This window comes from Artibeus jamaicensis, unplaced genomic scaffold (assembly GCF_021234435.1).
Source record: "Artibeus jamaicensis isolate MK-2021 breed Jamaican fruit bat unplaced genomic scaffold, CSHL_Jam_final scaffold_847, whole genome shotgun sequence".
NCBI classification, from domain to species: Eukaryota; Metazoa; Chordata; class Mammalia; order Chiroptera; family Phyllostomidae; genus Artibeus; species Artibeus jamaicensis.
Genome location: NW_026522057.1, coordinates 30,921,945 through 30,939,341, shown reverse-complemented (window position 1 = coordinate 30,939,341; position 17,397 = coordinate 30,921,945). Strand labels below are relative to the sequence as shown.

Sequence of the window (17,397 nt, the reverse complement as noted above, 5' to 3'; positions counted from 1 at the left end):
GAGCAACCCCACGTGCTGGGAGCCGCTGGGTACGCCCTTGGCCCTGGTGGGTCATCAGCTCCGTGGTCTGCAGCTCAGGCCCAGGTGCGTCCAGGCTGAGACCTGGTTGCCACACCAGGTGTTGGTGGTCTGGCCGCTTGTGCACAGCAGGTGTGCATGACACTGCTAATGGTGACGGGAGCTCTACATACACACCTGTTTGTCCAAGTGAAGAAGGTGGAGGACATGTGCACCTGAGTGTGCAACTGGAGATTCTGAGGCTTCACCCCATTGGCAGAGCCGTGGCCGTGGCCCCGGCCCCCTGTGGACGATGCTCCCACGGCCACGGCCGCTCTGTGCCAGCACAGCAGTTAAAGACCTTTGTGAACACGCTTACGGTTACTTTAAAAGTGGGTGCTTCCTTTTTGAAGCCATTTTTAAGTAACAGGTTTTATTGAGTCTTAGGTTCACAGCAAACTGAGGGGCAGGTACAGGGATTTCTGTCCGCTCACCACCAGGCACAGCTGCCCCCACTGCCAGTGCCCCCACAGAGGGAGCATGTGGCACAACGGGCACATCAGTGTCACCCAGGGTCCCCACTTACATCCTGGCGGTGCCTGTCCCAGGGGCCTGGACGAGGCATCTGACGACACACATCCGTGACAAGGGATGCAAAGGAGCCTCCCTGCCTCAGCGTCTGCTCCACCTGTCCCCTCCCGGTCCCCTGCAGGTGACAGTGGCTGCAAATACAACCAGTGCCCCAGAGGACTGACATGCACTGTGTGCTGGATGGAGTCAGCCTGACCCCTGAACACGGGCGCCTGGGTTCCGAGACCCAGCTCAGCTGGTGAAGCCGACCGCACACCGGCCCAAGTGCGTCTGCTGACCACTGTTCTGACGCCAGCAGGTCCCTGCTGAGCAGAGGCCAAGGGAGAAAGGGAGCCAAGGCCGTGGCCCCCACAGGCCAGTGCCAGAGCTCAGCACACCACTTTGGCTCCCTCGTCTGTCGGGTGCTGGGCAGTGGTCCTGGCAGGGACACCGTGGGCAGCTCACCACATCTCGTCCTCCGTGCTGCCCGCCAAGCACTGTGCGAGGTGGCCGTCGATGTCCAGCTGGGCCAGCCTGTGAGGAGAGACAGTCAGTCGGGGAGGGCAGTGCCGCCACACGGAAGGGCACCTGGCCCTGCCGATGACCTCCAGGGCTGGTCCACTGGAGCGGAGGTCTGGGGGGAGCAGCCGCACCCACCAGGAAAGACCCTCCCAGGTCCTGCTCTCGGTCAGAGGCTCTGCATGGGGGCCCCGGACACAGGACACGGGGAGGCTGAGTAGGACACGTGTACTCGGGCTTCTGTGTCTGAGGCCGGGGGTGGCCTGGTCTGAATGAGCCCCAGGGCCCGGCAACCACTCGGCTTGACCTGACACGGCTCCTGGGGAAACTGCTCAAAGCCAAGCCGGAGAGCTGGTCTGCTGGCGACTGTCCCCACAGGCCCCCGGGGCCCTCCCCACGGCAGGACACAGAGGCCACCTGGGGTCCGTCCTGGGGCTGGCGAGGCTCCAGGAGCCCTGAAGAGCCCCGGGGACACCCACAGCCATGGCCAAGGACTTAGTTTGCTGGTCAGCCCGGATGGTCTTGCCAACAGGGGACCCCTAACTAAGGCACCTCCAGAGCCATGACCAGCCGAGTTCACTGGCCAGAGCAAAGAGACCTGTCCCTAGAGCCACCAGGTGTCAGTGCCAAACCTACAGCAACCTCCCCTGACGGCCATGCGCGGGCCCAGCACCACCAGGACGGACGGCAGTGGACCCTGGCCATGCCTGGCTCTGCACCAAGCGCCCTGCTGCTCGCTGGGGCCCACGCCACGTCTGGTGGCCTTCTCAGTACCAACAGACCCCAGCCCATGGGTCCTGAAGTCCCCAGAGCCACTCAGCCTATCCTTAGAACCAGCCCCTGCCACGTGCTGCCTCCAAGGCCACCAGAGAGCCTCAGGCCTGGATTGAGGTCACCCTGTCTGCAGGCCGCCCTTGGGTGCAGCCCGCAGACCCCCCACCCTGCCCCTGCCCCAGGAACAGAACTGTCTTCGCCGATCCTTCTTCAGCAGGAAACACGACACCCCTGCCTCGCAGCCACCTGTGACACCTGGTGCCCGGGCGTGAATGTCCTTGGGGGACAAGGGGACTCAAGCAGCACCTCCAGTGGCTCCTGAGCGAGAACGGGAAGAGCAGCGCGCGCCCCACAGCCTGAGGGGCCTTGAGCAGCTACAGTCCCACATGTTGGGGGACCCACAACTGGGGCTCTTCCGTCAACTGGCCTGTGGGGCTGACCTGCCTGACCCCCTGCGTGACACAGGCATCAGAACACCCACGAAATACCTGAATTTAGCAGCAGGGGGACCCTACGGGGACAGCACTTCACTCACGGCTAAGTCCATCACACCACAGGAGAAAGGCTTTCTGAGGGGCCCGGGAAACACAGAGGCTGGGTGGAGACGGGACAAGCCGGTCCTACTGTACCCGGTCCCTCCCTCGGCCAGAAGGGAGGCCACAGCTCCCAGAGACACTCCTGGCACTGGTCCTAGGCCGGCCCCAGCAGCGCAGTTCCCGTGTCCCAGTGCCGCCTGCACACTCTGCTGCAGCGGCCTGTCTCCTTGCCCCAGGGCACTGATGTGTGGTGGGGAGGGGCTTGTTTCCCAGGCGGGGGCTCCTGTCGTCTCCCCAGGGGTGTGTTCTGGCCCAAGCTCGCTGTCTCCTTCACAATCAGATGGAAGAACAAGCTAGAAGCACTCCGGACTCTCGGAGACTGAGACGCAGGGGACCCGGATCCGAGGACGCTGACACACACAGTGGAACAGTGCTGGCACTCTGCCAAGTCCACTGAAGCCCCTCCCACCAGACCCGGGCCTCTGTCCCTCCTGTCCCCATCTTCAGGAGCCTTCCTTAAGCGATGCGAAGACAAAGGCTGGGGTGGGGGGGCCACCCCTCCCCTGAGTCTGGGCCGCCACGCTGCCCCAGGGCCTCTACTGACCAGTGTGAGCCCTGACAACTTCACTCCCTTCCCTTCGGTGGGCACTGGGGTCAGCACCAGGTGCCGCTAACGACGACCCCAAACCTGCCTGGACTGGAGGCCAGAGGAGAGAGGCCAGGTCTGGACGCGCCTTGCAGACTCCCCCAGGGCCCTCCCAGGGCTCCTCCTGCGGAGCCAGGCCAGCAGGGGGTTCCCCAGGAGCAGGCCCCCCACCAAGGACAGCCGCCACCTTGCCCACACCAGCCTGGGTGGCAGGAGCAGGTGCTGGGGGCGTCCTCGGACGCAACACAGGAGGGATCCCCATCCTGACTCCAACTGGGTTCCGAACGAGACGCGGTGTCTGGGCACAGTCCTGCACAGGTTGCGTTCCGAATGTGTGGGTCGCTGGCTCGAAGGCATTGTCACCGGCTGCTGATGCCGGAGCCCCCTCCCTGCACCCTCCAGGGGTGTGTTTGCTTCTGGGAAGTCCAGGGACGGGGCTCATAAGCACAGGTGTCCAGATCACAGGAAATCGGAGCAGGCCCAGTTCCAAGTCCTGCTGTCCATTTACCGAACCTGAACCAGGTGCCCCCCACCACGCTGGCCCTGTGAGCCCCAGGGCTGTGTGCCTGCTGGGTGACACACAGCCCACAAGCTGAGAGTGTAACTTCTCAGTGCAGCTGGATTCCATCCCCTACTTAAGAGGTACAAATATACACTGGAGTTTTAAAGATAGAAAACACCTGTATTCACAAAAGCCTTCAGTTTTAAAACTTCCAGCCCACCCTGGGAACCTGCTGGTGGAGCTAAGCCCCAGGGAGCCTTCCCAGTGACCGGAGGTTTGGTCCTGCCCTGGAGGAGGCCTCAGCCCCCCAAGACCCAGGGCAGGGCAACTGGGCTCGGAGGGAGGGAGGAGGCTCTCCGACCTCCAGCTGCACAGTGTGCGGGCCTTGGTCAGGAAGCAGCCTGTCAGGGCTCTGGGCCGGCCCACCAGCCAGCAGGTGGACCCCCAAACCCACAGACCGTGCCCTCGGACTAACCTCCTAGTCAGCGGCTTTGCCAACTCTGGACGCGTGCAGTTTGAAAGGCCAAAGGCGAGCTTAGGCACCTCTCAGCCTTCCGAAACTGGCCGGGGTCCCCCACCGGGAACAGAAGGGAGCGGCCCAGGGCAGAGGCACTCACCCGGGAGCGAAGTCGATCTGGCACATGGGGCAGCTCTGCAGGGCCCGCGCCGCGTCCACCGCCGGCTGCTCCCCGGAGCCTAGGACTCCGCCGGGCTCCGGCGCAGCGCATGCTTTCGGGGACGGGGCAGGGGATTCTGGGCACCCGCCGGTCCCGCGCAGCACCCGGTAGGAGCGGCCTGGGCCCTCTCCCCTCGGGGCAGGCGGGAAGGGCGTCCACGAAAAGGTTTTGGATCCCACGGTGAAGACCTCAGGAGACGCGGTGCGCTCGGGACAGCGGCTGGGCTCCTGCGAAATGGGCGGTCGGGTGGCGTCAGCGGCGCCCTGGCCCGGAGGCTCCCCGTCCCCCCGCCAGCCGTCCCGACGCACGCCTGGCCACCCACCTGGCCTGGGAAAGCGGGCAGCGACGGCAACACCGCGTCCTCGTCCAAGTCCACGCTCACAGCGCGCAGCAGCCCGGCCCACAACTGCGCGCGCTCACTGTCGCCGTCCTGCAGGGACCCCGGGCGGGGGCTCGGAGGCCTGGGGCAGCGAGGGTAGATATCAGCCGGGGGAAGATCCGCGGGGGAGCAGTCGAGGGAGATGGGGGGATGGGGACACCGGCCGAGGAGGGCAGGACCGGAGGGGGCGTGTTAAGAACGCAGCCTGGAGGGGTCCAGCGGGAAGCGCGTGGGGAGGGACGCCGGCCACAGCTCGCCCGTGGGACACTGGGCCACCCACCCCGGCCACCTCCCAGACCCCAGCCTCACCCGCTCTTAGCGGACGGCTGCCGGCGACTCAGACGAAGACGAGAACCCCGCGCCCCCTGCATCTGCCTGGAGCCCGCGCGTCCGGCGGAAGTGAGCGCCCAGTTCCGACCCCCGACACTGGCTCCGCCCCCGACGGACACCGGCCCCGCCCCACCCAGACGCTGGTCCGGCCCCCGAAGCTGGCCCCGCCCCGATCCGGCGAACTGGCGAGACTACCAGAACCCGGACCCCAACCCGATCCGACCTTACCGCTTTGCGCGTGGGAACCCGTCTCCGGGGTCCCCAAGGCTGTTCCTCAGGCCTCGAAGAGGCCTCCGACTGTCGTGACGTCATCAGAGCAGATGGTGTCCTGACTCCAACCTCTGGGGAGACTGAGGCCAACATTCTTTCCTCCACCACGGAGAAGACATTTTCCAGCGGAGGGGGTGGGGGGCCCCTCCCGCCGCGGTTACCGCAGGCCCGGGGTCTGCAGAGGCCCCGGAGGAAGGCCTCCCACCCGGTCACCCCAGTTAGAGCCCATCACCTCCGGCCCCGCCACCCCCAACTGTCTGGCTGGCACGGCCCAAGCCTCATTCCCACTCGGCAGACTCTGGCGGTCCTTCTCAGGACCGTCACCGTGTCTCTTCAACAGGGCGGAACTCGGTTTCCTTAATGAAGGGAAAGAGAAGGGAGGCGACGAAGTCCAGGGGGCCAGCCTAGGTCCCGGGCCGGGCGGTGCCGGGGGTGCAGGTCCTGCGAGGGTCTTCTCCTCGATCCCTATCTGGGTGACTCGCAGCGGCCACTGGGTGGCAGCAGAGGCCTAGGCAGCCTCTGCGGCTCTGGACTGGGAGAGCCCCTGCCCGTTGGGCCTTGGGGTGGCCCTGAGGTGGCTCCATGGGGCCAGGTGGTGCAGGGGGCTGGTGGCGGGCAGCCTCTCTACGTGGACACAAACAGATGTCACTGGGGGCGCTGGGACGCTCCGTTTCTGCTGTTCCCAGCTTTGGGCTCTGCTCTGGACCCCACTTGTGCAGGGCCTACCCCTGGGCTGCCCAGCGCCCTCAACCCCGTCCAGTCCCGCCTCCCCCACGTCCCAAGTTTCAGCACCCTCAGCCCAGGGCCCCCAGCCCTGAGTGCAAGCCCCCCAAGCTAGCAGTCATGCTCCCAGGTCACAGGCCGGCCTCTAGCCGGCAGCCCGTGCAGACTGCAGGGTGGGGCAGGGCGCTCACCGCCTGCCTGTGCCAGGGATGACCTAGGTGCTGCAGACCCCAGGGAAATGGCACAGGGCCCTCGCCCACGGAGCCCACCCCTCCACCCCTGCCGGGCACGGACCAGCAGGGCTGCTGTGGCAGGAGCTCTCGGGTGCTAGACGAGGTGGCCTGTGCCTGGCCAGCCCCCGGGTGTGGGGGCTCCCAGCTCTGGCACTCGGCAGGCACCAGCTGACAGAGGACTCCCAAACAGCTGTGTCTGGGGTTCCCTGACCAGGTCCTGGCTGGCCCCAGCTTCAGAGCCTTTCCTGGAAGTGTCACCACTGGTCTGCAAGCCAGGCATGGGACTTCCAGGAGGAGTGGCGCCAGGCCAGCCCAAAGCCGAGCAAGGCCCTACCAGGCCTCCGATGGCCAGTGCGTGCCCAGCTCTTGAGCCACGCTGGGGAGCTGTGGGGACAGCTGGGTGAGGAGCTGCTGCTCCTGAGCAGGGCCAGGCGCAGACACTGGGGGCCTCAGCACCCCAGCCTCTCGGGGCCACTCCCACCCTCCATGGCCCTTCCTCTGCAGACGCCCATGGCCCGTTCCCCGAAGGAGTGAGAGGCCCCAGATGGACCCAGGACGCTGGCCTGGTGGGAGGGCAAGTGCCCCAGGGTGCACCTGACTGAAGCCTTTGGCACAGGAGGGGGCACCCCATCTCCTTTGGCCTTGGCCACCCCAAAGGGCCTCATTTTCCTTGGCTATCAAGGGAGGGGCCCCCAGGCCAGGCCTGTACCAGCTGGTGGAACAGCAGCCCCGAAGGCCTGGCACTCTGGGGAGGCCAGGCCAGAGCAACCTGGGAGTCATCCAGGGGCTTCTCCTCCGGTTTCATCCGGCCACTGAGGCCTCGCACCCCCACCGGCCTGGGGCCTTGCCGTCTGGGACTCTTCCTTGCAGAGCAGAGCTGGGCCCCTGAGCCAGGCGCAGCAGGTGCCAGAGCACGTCAGGAAGCCCCCCATCCCCTCCGCCAATGCTTTCCGACAGCTGCCACCCCGCCCCAGGCCTCCGGGGACCTTCTGGAGGGGGCCCCTGTGCCCCGCCTCCTCCCTCTGTCCTCAGTGAGATGTGGGGCCCTGGTGGGGCCGCAGGGACTTCAGACATTGAACTTGATCAAGAGGCTCGAGTTTGCTGAGCCATGGGCTGCAGTGACGGGCAACAGAGCTTTGCTGGAAAATAATCTCGGACTGGGGCTGAGATCGGCGCTGCAGAATCAAGTTCTTACAAGACAAACTCCGTGTTTACCCAGAACATGTCAGCATTTCCCAGGAGGCCCCCCAACCCTGCCCGGCAGCATTTGTGGGGTCAGGGGCGTTGGGCCCCCCTCTCTGGCCTCGGAACCGCCCGCCCAGCGCCAGGCCCTCACTGTGTGCTCTGGCCTTGTCCACCATCCAGGGGTGATGAGCCAGCTCCCCGCCCACAAGGCTCCGGGCCCAGAGTCGGGGTGGTGGGGCAGCCAGCCGGTCGGGCCCCTCCCCTCCCAGGCACCTGCCCCTGCAAAGGGGCTGGTGTCTGGGCTCCTGACATCCTCAGGGCCGGGGCAGGAGTGGTCTCCTGGCTCCTGTGCAGGTGGGGCACAGCTTTGCCTCTGATGCAGCAGGGCCCCCTCGGGGCTGGCAGGAGTGATCTAGACCCCACTTTGCTGCCCCACGCCCTTCTTTGATTTTGGGGGGTCGGTTCCACCATCAGGCGGCAGGACCAGCCCCTTCCAGTTTTCAACAGAAACCCCAGCAGGCACGTGCTGTCAGCTCAGAGGTGGCAGGCGGCAAGGCCCCCACGCAGGGCGCCCTGCCCTGCCGACTGCCGAGCGGGGATGGCCCCGAGGCTGGGCCGCCTCCTTCCCGGAGCCCGGCCTTCCATGTTGGACTGTGTGTGCCCAGCCGGCCAGCCTGCCCGGAGCCCGGCGGCTGCACTTGTGGTCGCCAGTGCGCTGAGCAGACGGGCTGGCTTGAGTCAGTGCTGGGAAGCATAGGAAGGTCGGAGGGCAGTGGAGCCCCATGGGGCGTCCACCCAGCGGTGCAGGAATGGGGGACACCTTCTCACCCTGCAGATGGGGGGGCCTTGATGGCCGGGACTGCCAAGGGTCAGCAGGTTAAAGCCAAGGGCCGGCACAGCCTCCAGCCACAGCCCCAGGAGCCCAGAAATGCAGGGGCAGCTGGGAGGGGGCTGGCGGGAGAGGCAGCTGCCCTCCCTCCCTCAGACACACGGTCCTGTCCCCATGTCCCCAGCTCAGGTGCTGCCCTCGCTGGCCTCCTCCCCCCAAATGGAGGCTTCTGAAGACCCTGGGGCTCTGCTCTGGCACCCCCCATCCACCCCACCCCCTGCCAAGCCAAGAAACCTCTCCAGCCCCTCCCTCCGCCCATCGCCCCCCCTGGGTTTTCCTGCCCACAAGTGGGATTGCAGGGCTGGGGGCCGCCTGAGTTCCCAGGAGGCCAAGCCTGCACTCTGCCCTCCACAATGACCCCCAGCCCTGGGTTGGGGGGGTGGCCCAGGGGTCCCGTCAACCAGTCCTGAGCGAGAGGGAGACCAGCTCCGGCAGTGTCCTGAAGGGACGTTGAGTCCCCCGAAACCCACATTCCCTGGGAACCTGTGAGAACAACCTCATTTGGAAACGGGGTCTGTGCAGGTGGAATCACTTAAGCTGAGGCCGAGCTGGGTTGGGGGCCCTAACTCCAGTATGTGGGGGTCCTCGTCTGAAGAGGGCTGCTGGACAAGGGCAGAGATTGGGGTGATGAGGCCACAAGCCGAGGGGCGCCTGCGGCCACCAGACGCTGAACGGGGCAGGAGGGAGCCTGCCCTGACCTCCGGGAGGGAGCTCGGCCCTGCCGACACCTTGAGTTTGGACCCCGCCCCGTCAGCGGCCTCCGGTGCGCAGCCTCAGGACACTTCATGGGGGCCCCGGGCTTCTCCGAGCCGGCGCCCCAAGTGCAGCTTGGAGACCGTGGGCGGCCAGGGCAGGGGCACCTGGGAGTGTGGAACCCGCGTCTCCGGCCTGTGTCTGGCTGACCATCTCCCCAGCAGGGGGGGTGTGGCTGAAAAGTGGGCCCCGGAGGGCAAGCTCAGCCTCACACCCACACATCTGCAGGCTGGGGGCCCCTCCAAGTCTCAGCCCCAGGGGAGCAACTGTGCCACCAACTCTGGGGGCAGGGTCTCCTGAGATGCCCCTGTTCCTGCACCTTCTGGACACCTTCTGTCGCCCCACCTTGAGTCCTTGGGGTCGCCCCCAGTTCTAGGTGAGGGGGGTCTGGTGGGGAAAACTCTTGTGTCCTGCCCTGGGGGCCTCCTCAGTGTGCGTGTGGGGCTGTCCTTGTCCTGGGAGAGCTGGTGTGCACCCGGAGTAGCCCACAGGGCAGGGGGTCCTCCAGAGGAGCCCCTGGACCTCAGTGGTGGCTGACCCTCAGGGCCTCCTCCCCCGCCCCTCTCCCCTGGTCCCCTCCCCCCCTCCTCACAAGGGCACAGCAGCCACAGCCCCGCCCAGCGCCCAGCCTGACACAGAGCCCGGGTCAGGGGTCAGCTGACGTTATTCGCCCTCCCTGGCAGTGGGAGGGAAGGCCTGTGGGGCAGGGGGGAGGGGACCAGTGGGGGAGGGGCCGCTGCCTCCCACCCTGTCCCAGGGGCCAGGCTCCCGGGGTCGGGTCCCCTGCCTCTGCTCTGCGGGATTTCTGCCGGGTTTCATGGGGTAACGGCTGACATCCATTGTTGTCTAAAGTGTGTGCTCAAGCCACACAGCAGGGTGTCCAACCCACGCACGTGGCCCAGGATGGCCAGGAACACAGCCCAACACGGAACCGAAAACCACTCAGAACACCATGGTTCTGCTCCGTGATCACCTGTCCCACAGGTGTCTGACCTGCGCCCCAAGGCACCTCCTCGTCCCCGGGGCGGCGCAGAGACGCCCAGAGATCGGCGCCCCTGCTGGAGGTTTTAGTGCTGTCTCCTCGCAGTGAGACCATGAGAAGGAAAAAGCTTCCTCCTGCCCTGGCCGGTGGGCTCCGCTGGCTGGAGCCTCGTCCCGCAAACCGCAAGGTCACAGGTTCCAGCGCTGGTCCAGGCCTGGGTTACTCTGCTCCCCACATTGATGTTTCTCTCTCACCGCCTGGCCTTCCTCTCTCCCTAAATCGATAAATGTATCTTTGAGCCAGGATTTTTAAACAGGTGTCCCCTGAGGATGAGAACCCTTAGGATCTGCCTCTGAATCTCCCTGGGCCCCCGAGGACCCAGGGACATCAGCCTGGGACTCGCGAGGGACACCCCCGGGAGAGGGTCTCTGTAAGACTGCCATCCGATCCAGGGGCTGCTCTCTGCCTGGGCACCCCCTTGGCCTCGCACCCAGGACCACTCAGGAGGCAGGAGCCTCGCACTGGCCACCAGGCCCCGCCTGCTCCCATCGCCCCGGCCCGGGGCCCCAAGGTGGGTGCCGGGCTGGCAACAGCCCCAGGCGGGTACCCGAGGCCCCTCCAGCATGGACAGGCCTCTCGCAGGTCTCGCTGCCCCGCTGGCGGGAGGGGGTGGGTCTGGCAGGGTCAGCAGCCTGGGGACAGAGCTGGCCTCTCCTCTCAGGCACCTTCAAGCCATCTGGCCCCTCGGAGGAGACGGGCTGTGGAGGAGGAGTCACGGGAAGTCGGAGAAACCGCAGAGGTGAGGGAGCGGAGGGGCGCTGGGCGGGGGCAGTGGAGGCCTTGGGGACTGGGCCACAGAAACACGCGACTCGGGGGCCATTCTCCAGAGCACGGCCCTCCGCGGGCAACGGGCACCTCCCCGGCTGCCACTTCCCAGGTCCCCCACCCTGCTGACGGCATGGAGCCCCCAGGTGGAGCTGGGGAGGGCCCACCAGGGGCCCTACCATGGAGCCCCGGACAGCCCCACGGTGCGTCTCCCCGCCAGCACCTCCTTCCTCCGCGGCCCGGGCCGAACTCCCATTGCACAACGCCAGTCGGGCCCATCACTGGCCGCACCTCCAAGGCCCAACACAGCTGAGCCGGGCAGTCCTGGGGCCACAGCAGGCGGGGTTGGACCCTGCACCCCCCCTCTCACAGCCTGGCACTGACCGCCCACCCCTTCAGGCCCAAGCAGCCCCCCTAGACTCCCAGCTCCCTTCCCCCACACCTGCGCGGGGCTCGCCCGCCAGGCAGATGTCCTGGGCTCCAGCCTGTTGCCCTGCATCCAGCCCTGCAGGGAGGCGTGCCACTGGTCTCCCTGCGGGGTCCCCAGGCCTGGGTGGTGCTTGTCCTGCCAGTGCCTGGCTCCAGGGACCCTGACAGGAGCCGCCCTGATCGGCTGCTCCCGCATCTCCTCAGCCAGCACCTCCTTTGTGGGAGCTGCCCCCCTGCTGGGACCAGCTCTGGGGCGGCTGGGGCTCTGCAACCAGCCGCTTGTCTTCCCCGTGGGATGAGAGCATCGGGCGACTGGCACAGGGAGCCAAGTGCCCATCCACCACACAGTCAGGTGCTGCTGGGGCCTCAGTTGGCCCTGGGCTTCAGGCTGGCCCCGCAGCCATGGGGACAGAGAGGGCCCCAGACGCTTGTCACAATTCCCTCCTCTGAGGACCAGAGCCTGGGGCCCCAGGAGCCGCCCGGGCTGTGGTGGGCACAGGCGCCAGGGTGCACCCCCTCCGCCCTGGTCCCTGCCGCCCAGCACTCTCAGGACCCTCAAGGACCAGGCCGCCTGGTAAGCTCGCCCTCGTGGCAGGGGCCGGCCAACGGGCGCCGGTGGTCAGCCTGGTGGCTGGAACCTTGTTTGGGGACAGCCCTGCCCTGGCCCCACAGTAGGGCTTCGCCTCTGCTCCTGCTTCTGGGTGGTTCCGTCCTCGTGTTGGAGCCTCTGACCTACAGGCGGCCATTCTGTCCACAACGGTGTGGGATGTGTGCACGCGTGTGTGGGCGCATTCCCATGACGTGTGTTTGTGCGCGTGCGTGTGATATGTGTGTGGGGCGTTCTGTGATGTGTGTGGTGTGTTCCTTCATGGGGTATGTGTGTGTGGTGTGTATGTGGGGTTGTGTTCATGTGGTGCCTGAGGGTGCTTGTGCATGTAGCGTGTGCACACACAATGCGCTCACGTGTTGCATGTGGGGTGTGATGTGTGTGAAGACGCATTCACACGTGCCCACATGTTCATGTTTGTGTGTGCACGAAGGCACGTTCATGTGATGTGTTGGTGTGTTTGTGCATGTATGCGGATGTGCCATGTGGTGTGTTTGTGTGCGCACATTCACGTGGCATGTGCGGGTGTGTACGCGTGTGTGTCTTGTGTCCCTGCTGCTGAGCTGGAGCCCGAGACCTCTCCTGACCAGGGAGGTCCCACAGAGGACACCGAGGCTGCAGCCCCGTGGCCTCACTCCCAGGTCAGACCTCCAGCCCTCCAGCCTCAAAGCTCCAGCTCGTGGGAGCGGCTGGTCCCATGGCTTGTCGGGGTCCGGGCCCCGCAGTCCCCTGGAGTGGCTGCCCCCCGGGCCCCCCACCTCCTTTCTTCCTCTCCACTCTGCCCTCTCCCTCCCTCCATCCCGTCCCCTCCCCCCTGTCCTGTCCAGCAGATCGCAATCCAAACCTGTTGTCAGCCCGGCCCTGCAGTTGTCCGCCAGCCCTTCCAAGTTAAATATTACTCACGGGGACGGGAGCCCGCTGGGCAGCGCGTGGCCCGGAGGCGGGCGGCCTGTGGAGGGCGCGGCGTGGAGGCCACGCCAGGCCAGGGCCGAGGGAGCCCTCCCTGTGGTGTCTGTGGGCTGCTGGGGTGGGTCTGGGTGACAAGCCAGCCCTCTCGCCCGCCCGGCCCTGCCAGCCGCTGGCCTCGCCCTTGGAAGTCTCCCGTTTACCTAACCCCTGCACTTCGGCCAGAGTGGGCAGGACAGGGGGCCGCAGGTCCCCCGGCAGGCAGGGAGGGGCTGCCCAGGGGCCGTTGGCTGTCACTGTGTTACCGAACAGCAAGAGGTCCGAGGGAGGGGCAATACAATATTTGGCTCACCTAGGGATGCCCAAAACTGCTATACAACAGGGGCCCCTCCCGAAAACAAAATACTAGAATCTACTGGGCCCTTCTGTCCGCCGCCAATTGGAAAGACATCTCTTAATGCCAGAGATTTGTGAAAAGGAAACAAAATGTTTATTTAATGCTATTCAGGCCTAATGCCACCACTAAAATATCAAAGTCCTTTATGTATACACCTACACCCACATAGCGCTCCCTTCTCCCACTGTCCCAACTCCGGGTACCGTAAATCAGGAAAAGGGCACACGTCTGTATTGCAGGCCGCTGGCACTGTCAGCTGTGTCACTGTGCAGGATCTCGAGTTAATCCAAAGTACTGTGGTACCCTCTCATGGTCCACTGGCAAGAGTCCTTTGTACCCAGTTCCAGTCAAAGTCTCTGTTGCTTTTCAGGCCCCGCGGCCAAAGGGGGCACCCCAAAGCCACGTGGGCCTCTTCTACCAAAGCTGCAGGAGTCCGCACTCCACCAAAAGCATGTGGCTTTCTTCTTCACCTGGCTGCAGGGATCTCCATTCTGGCAAAGCTGCGTGGTTCGTTCTTCCCTTTCACCTGGGAAAGAGGGGGTCCACACCCTGCCAAAACCACGTGGCTCCCTCTTTCACCTCACCAAGAGGGGGTCCTCACTCTGCTGAAACTGCGTGGCTCTCTCTCTCAATGGCTGCTGTGTCTGGCTTTTAAATCCTAGCACCCATCTTCCTCTGTACCCCTATTTCCGACTCCTCCCAAGATCAGTTACACTTGCCAGTATTTCTGTATTAATACAAGTTTACTGGGCTGCCATCGTTAGTCTGGGCAGTAATCATCCCATGTCCTTGAGCCAATCTTCTCCTAGCCCCTACGCAGGTGCTGTAACTTGGGGGACCTGCCCCCAGTTACATCTTGGGGGAAGTGACTTCATCCCCCCCCTAGCTCCAAGCCTGGCCACAGCCATTTAACACATCCAAGTGACCGCCAAAGGCTATAGATATGTTAAAAGACAATGCCATGGATTAGCTGCAAGGCTGTGGCTGTACAAAACTGTCCCTTCCCCCCAACTCACACCTGTGGGGGGGGGGAGTGAGGACATCTTACATGTCTCTCCATTATTCCTATACACTTTGAATTCTGGGCACCATTCCAAATCTTTTTTTTGGGGGGCCCCCCCTGGCTGCACCCTGTATCAACTGCAGCCCTCTGCCAGGCTGGGGGTGGGACCGGGAACAAAACGTTCAGAACTATAGCCTCATCTGTTTCGAATCAATTCCTCGCTCTGCCTCAGTTTCCTCAGCACGGAAGTGGAGTCACAGGGGCCGTTCACCGCACTTTCCTCCCCGCCCTGTAGGCGGCGCCTCACTCCAGCCTGCCAGTGTGGCTGTGACACTGGGGTCCCTGGGGCTCAGAGCAGCGTAGCCCAGGTCTCCCCCAGGCCCCCAGGGGTGAAAAACAGGCTCCTGCCACTGCCCCCTTGCTTCCTCGCATGACCCGTCTGCGTGGACCCTGCCGCCCAAGACACCCACCTTTTGCCCTTCTCCTCGTGGGGAGCCCCTTGGACATCTGCTCCCTGCCGCCTCCCTCTGGGGAGGGAGTTGTTCTCCTGACACGTCCCTGCCTCAGCTGGCGTTTGGGATCTGCAAGCACCTGAGCGCAGGCGGCCTCTGGGCGACTGGGCGGGATCCACTCCATTCACCTGGCGGGGTCCCACCTTTGGCACTGCCCCTCGGGCTGGAGCCCTGCTGGGGCAGGGCACACGGGAACCCTGAGCTGAGACCCGGAGGGCAAGGAGGAAGGGGCAGGGGCCTGGGCCTGGGCCCCGCACGGACACCCCAGGAGAAGGGCAGGCGGACGAGGCGGCCTGGGGGGGGCAGTGAGGTTCCAGGCCTCGTGTGCCCCTCCTGCCTTCTTCCTGCTTTCCGCTGGAACTTTGTCAAAGTCGGTGTTGTATGTGACGAGCCATGGCCACCTCTCTGCTAGAGCCACCTGCACTCTGGGGCAGGGCCCCTCCTGGCGCCCAGACAGCAAGGCTCCTGGAGCAGGGAGGGCGGGAAGGCCGTCAGGCTCCGGCAAGCCTCCCGTGAGCGCCGGCCTGCGTGTGGGGCTCGGGAGGGGGCCGCCCCCCTGCCGCCTCGTGCCCAGGCCTGCGCGTGTGCCCGCCCGTGTCGGAGCGAGGCGAGTTGGGACTTCACGCCGAAACCCTGCAGGAATGTGAGCCTCCCAACCCCCTTCTGGGAGCAGAGACCGCGGCAGGAGAGGCATCTGCTCGGCGTCTGCTTTGCCCTTCCCGGTTGCGGCAGGATGGCCTGTGGCCCCAACCCCGGGCCTGGCCTGCGCGGCGGGGCTCCGGCCCCCACCCCCAGAGCTCCACAACCTTGCCTGCCCTCTGGCCTTCGACCCGAGACCATTTGTGTTTCCGGACCAGGGCGGCGGGAGTGGGGCAGCAGTTTATGGGGTCACGTGGGGTGATGGGAGGGGCAGGCCCTCCTTGGGGACCCCAGCACCTACAGGCAGGGTGGCCTCCACAGACTCTCATGACTGGGCAGGTCCCAGCTCCCCAAGCGGCAGCCGCCCTCCTGCAAGGCTCCGCAAAGCCTCCTCAGTCATTGTGCCTCCGGTCCGAGTCCACACAGAGCAGGCACCCAGGGGTGGGGCGCTTCTCCAGGAGGTGGGGCCCAGGGTGCAGGCAGCCCGCCCTCCCATGGTATCCCGGTCGGCCGTGGCCCTCCGGCCCTGAGTGACCCATCCTTGGCTTAGGCTGAAAGCCGGAACAGTAAAGCGTGGCCCAGCCAGAGACGCAGCCTGGTGACCAACTTCGAGAGACCCGGGCCTGGAGGAGGGCCCCCGGTCCAGCGGCCCGGTGGGAAGGAGGCAGGGCGGGCGTGCTGCAGCCGCCTGGACGTGGCCACGCAGAGCGGGAAGGCAGCAGCCCTGGCGTGCCCGGCCCACAGCCTCCACCAAGGGCTCAGACGCCACGGGAGTCGGGGCGGGCCCCAGGCCCTGCCGGCAACTGCCACCTCTCTGAGCCCCGGCCACCGTCACCACTTTGACGCAGATGTTGGCAGGAGTGTCCGACCTTGTGGCGTCTCTGGGCCACCCTGGGAGAAGAAGAGTTGTCTTGGGCCACACATTAAATACACAAACACTAACGAATACTGATGGGCAAAAAAAAGGTTGTAAGTAAATTTACAGTTTCGTGTGGGGCGGCGTTCACAGCCACCCTGGGCCCATTCGGGCCGAGGGCAGTGGCCTGGGCACCGCTGCCTAGGGCTTCCCAGCCAGCAGGCCAGCGGCCCCAGCAGCACCTCCGGCTCGGTCTCCCACCGCCGAGGCCTGCGGAGCTCCCACCAGGCAGCAGGGGCAGCGGCGGCTGCGCCGCAGCCCCTGGGCCTGGGCCCTCCGCTCCGCGCGGCCGCACAGCCGCACTGGGGGTGCAGGAAGGGGGCGCTGCGCGGAGGCCCGGCGCCGGACGGCAGGGCGGGGAGGGGGCGCGAGCGGGAGCCCGCGGTGGCCCCGGCAGCGGGCCTGTGCCTCCAGGCCTGGGCGGCAGGAAAAGGAAAGGTGACGTCATCGCTGCCTGGAATCTGCTGTTTGGAGGCGTCGCCATGGAGACCGGAAGGCTCAGGGTGGGTAAAAATAGCAAACCCAAGAGGGTGTAAGTTCCAAGAACGGAGTCTCTGTAAAGAAAGGGAGGCTCGGGCTTGTTCCTGGCGGGGCCCGGCCTCAGCGCGGCGGTCCGCGGGAGGGGCCTCGGGGTTTCAGGCTCTGCCGCTGCACGCTGCCTCGAGGTTTCCCTGTCCCTGCTGCCTGGGAGCTTTGTCCCCAAGCAGGGTGTGGCTAGTGTGCTGGGCTCCGGGCTGGGAAGGTCTGGAAGTCCGGAGCCCTGGGGCTTCCTCTGGGCTGGGCCGGGGGAGGTCAGCGCAGGAGGCACTGGAGGCTCCCCCACAGCCCCCCTCGCCTTCTCCTGCAGAAAGAGGAAGCGGGCCGTGGGGCCGTCCACCTCCAGCCCAGCTGGGGAGGGACTCCGCCCTGCCCACAACTCCCGAGAAAAGCCACCCCCTGGGGATCTTCCTTCCAGCCGAGGAGGTGGCCGTCCTGCTGCCCACCCGCCCCTTGAGAGGCCCGACACACGAGACTGGCCTGTCCCTTCAATGGTGCCTTCTGGATGTTGACAGTGTCCTCTAGGGTCACCCGGCTGCTCGGAACGGGATGCCCACCCCCAGAAGCAGCCCTGTCCTCTCCCCAAGGTGGCTCCCCCCCTGGGGCCTCTGCTCGGGCCAAAGTGGGGTCTGGTTGCTGATCCTCCCAAGGGCACCAGTCC

The 17,397-nt window shown here is 65.7% G+C and overlaps 1 protein-coding gene across 1 annotated transcript; it reads right to left on the bottom strand.

The window, feature by feature from the left end:
* Positions 1-398: 398 nt before the first annotated feature.
* FAAP20 (FA core complex associated protein 20) lies at positions 399-5,007 on the bottom strand. Its single transcript, XM_037147006.2, has 4 exons — positions 4,910-5,007; positions 4,544-4,682; positions 4,162-4,448; positions 399-1,101 (listed from the first exon to the last, which is right to left on the bottom strand). Exons 1-4 carry the CDS (start codon positions 4,969-4,971, stop codon positions 1,029-1,031), a joined length of 561 nt encoding a protein of 186 aa, XP_037002901.2. The 5' UTR covers positions 4,972-5,007; the 3' UTR covers positions 399-1,028.
* Positions 5,008-17,397: the final 12,390 nt, after the last annotated feature.

Excerpts from the sequence above, each read along its gene's own strand:
- FAAP20 (XM_037147006.2), bottom strand. The coding sequence starts at position 4,971 with ATGCAGGGGGCGCGGGGTTCTCGTCTTCGTCTGAGTCGCCGGCAGCCG. Across the intron at positions 4,683-4,909 it reads CAGCCGTCCGCTAAGAGCGG|GCCTCCGAGCCCCCGCCCGG; the intron begins GTGAGGCTGGGG and ends TCGCTGCCCCAG. Across the intron at positions 4,449-4,543 it reads TGCCCGCTTTCCCAGGCCAG|GAGCCCAGCCGCTGTCCCGA; the intron begins GTGGGTGGCCAG and ends CCCATTTCGCAG.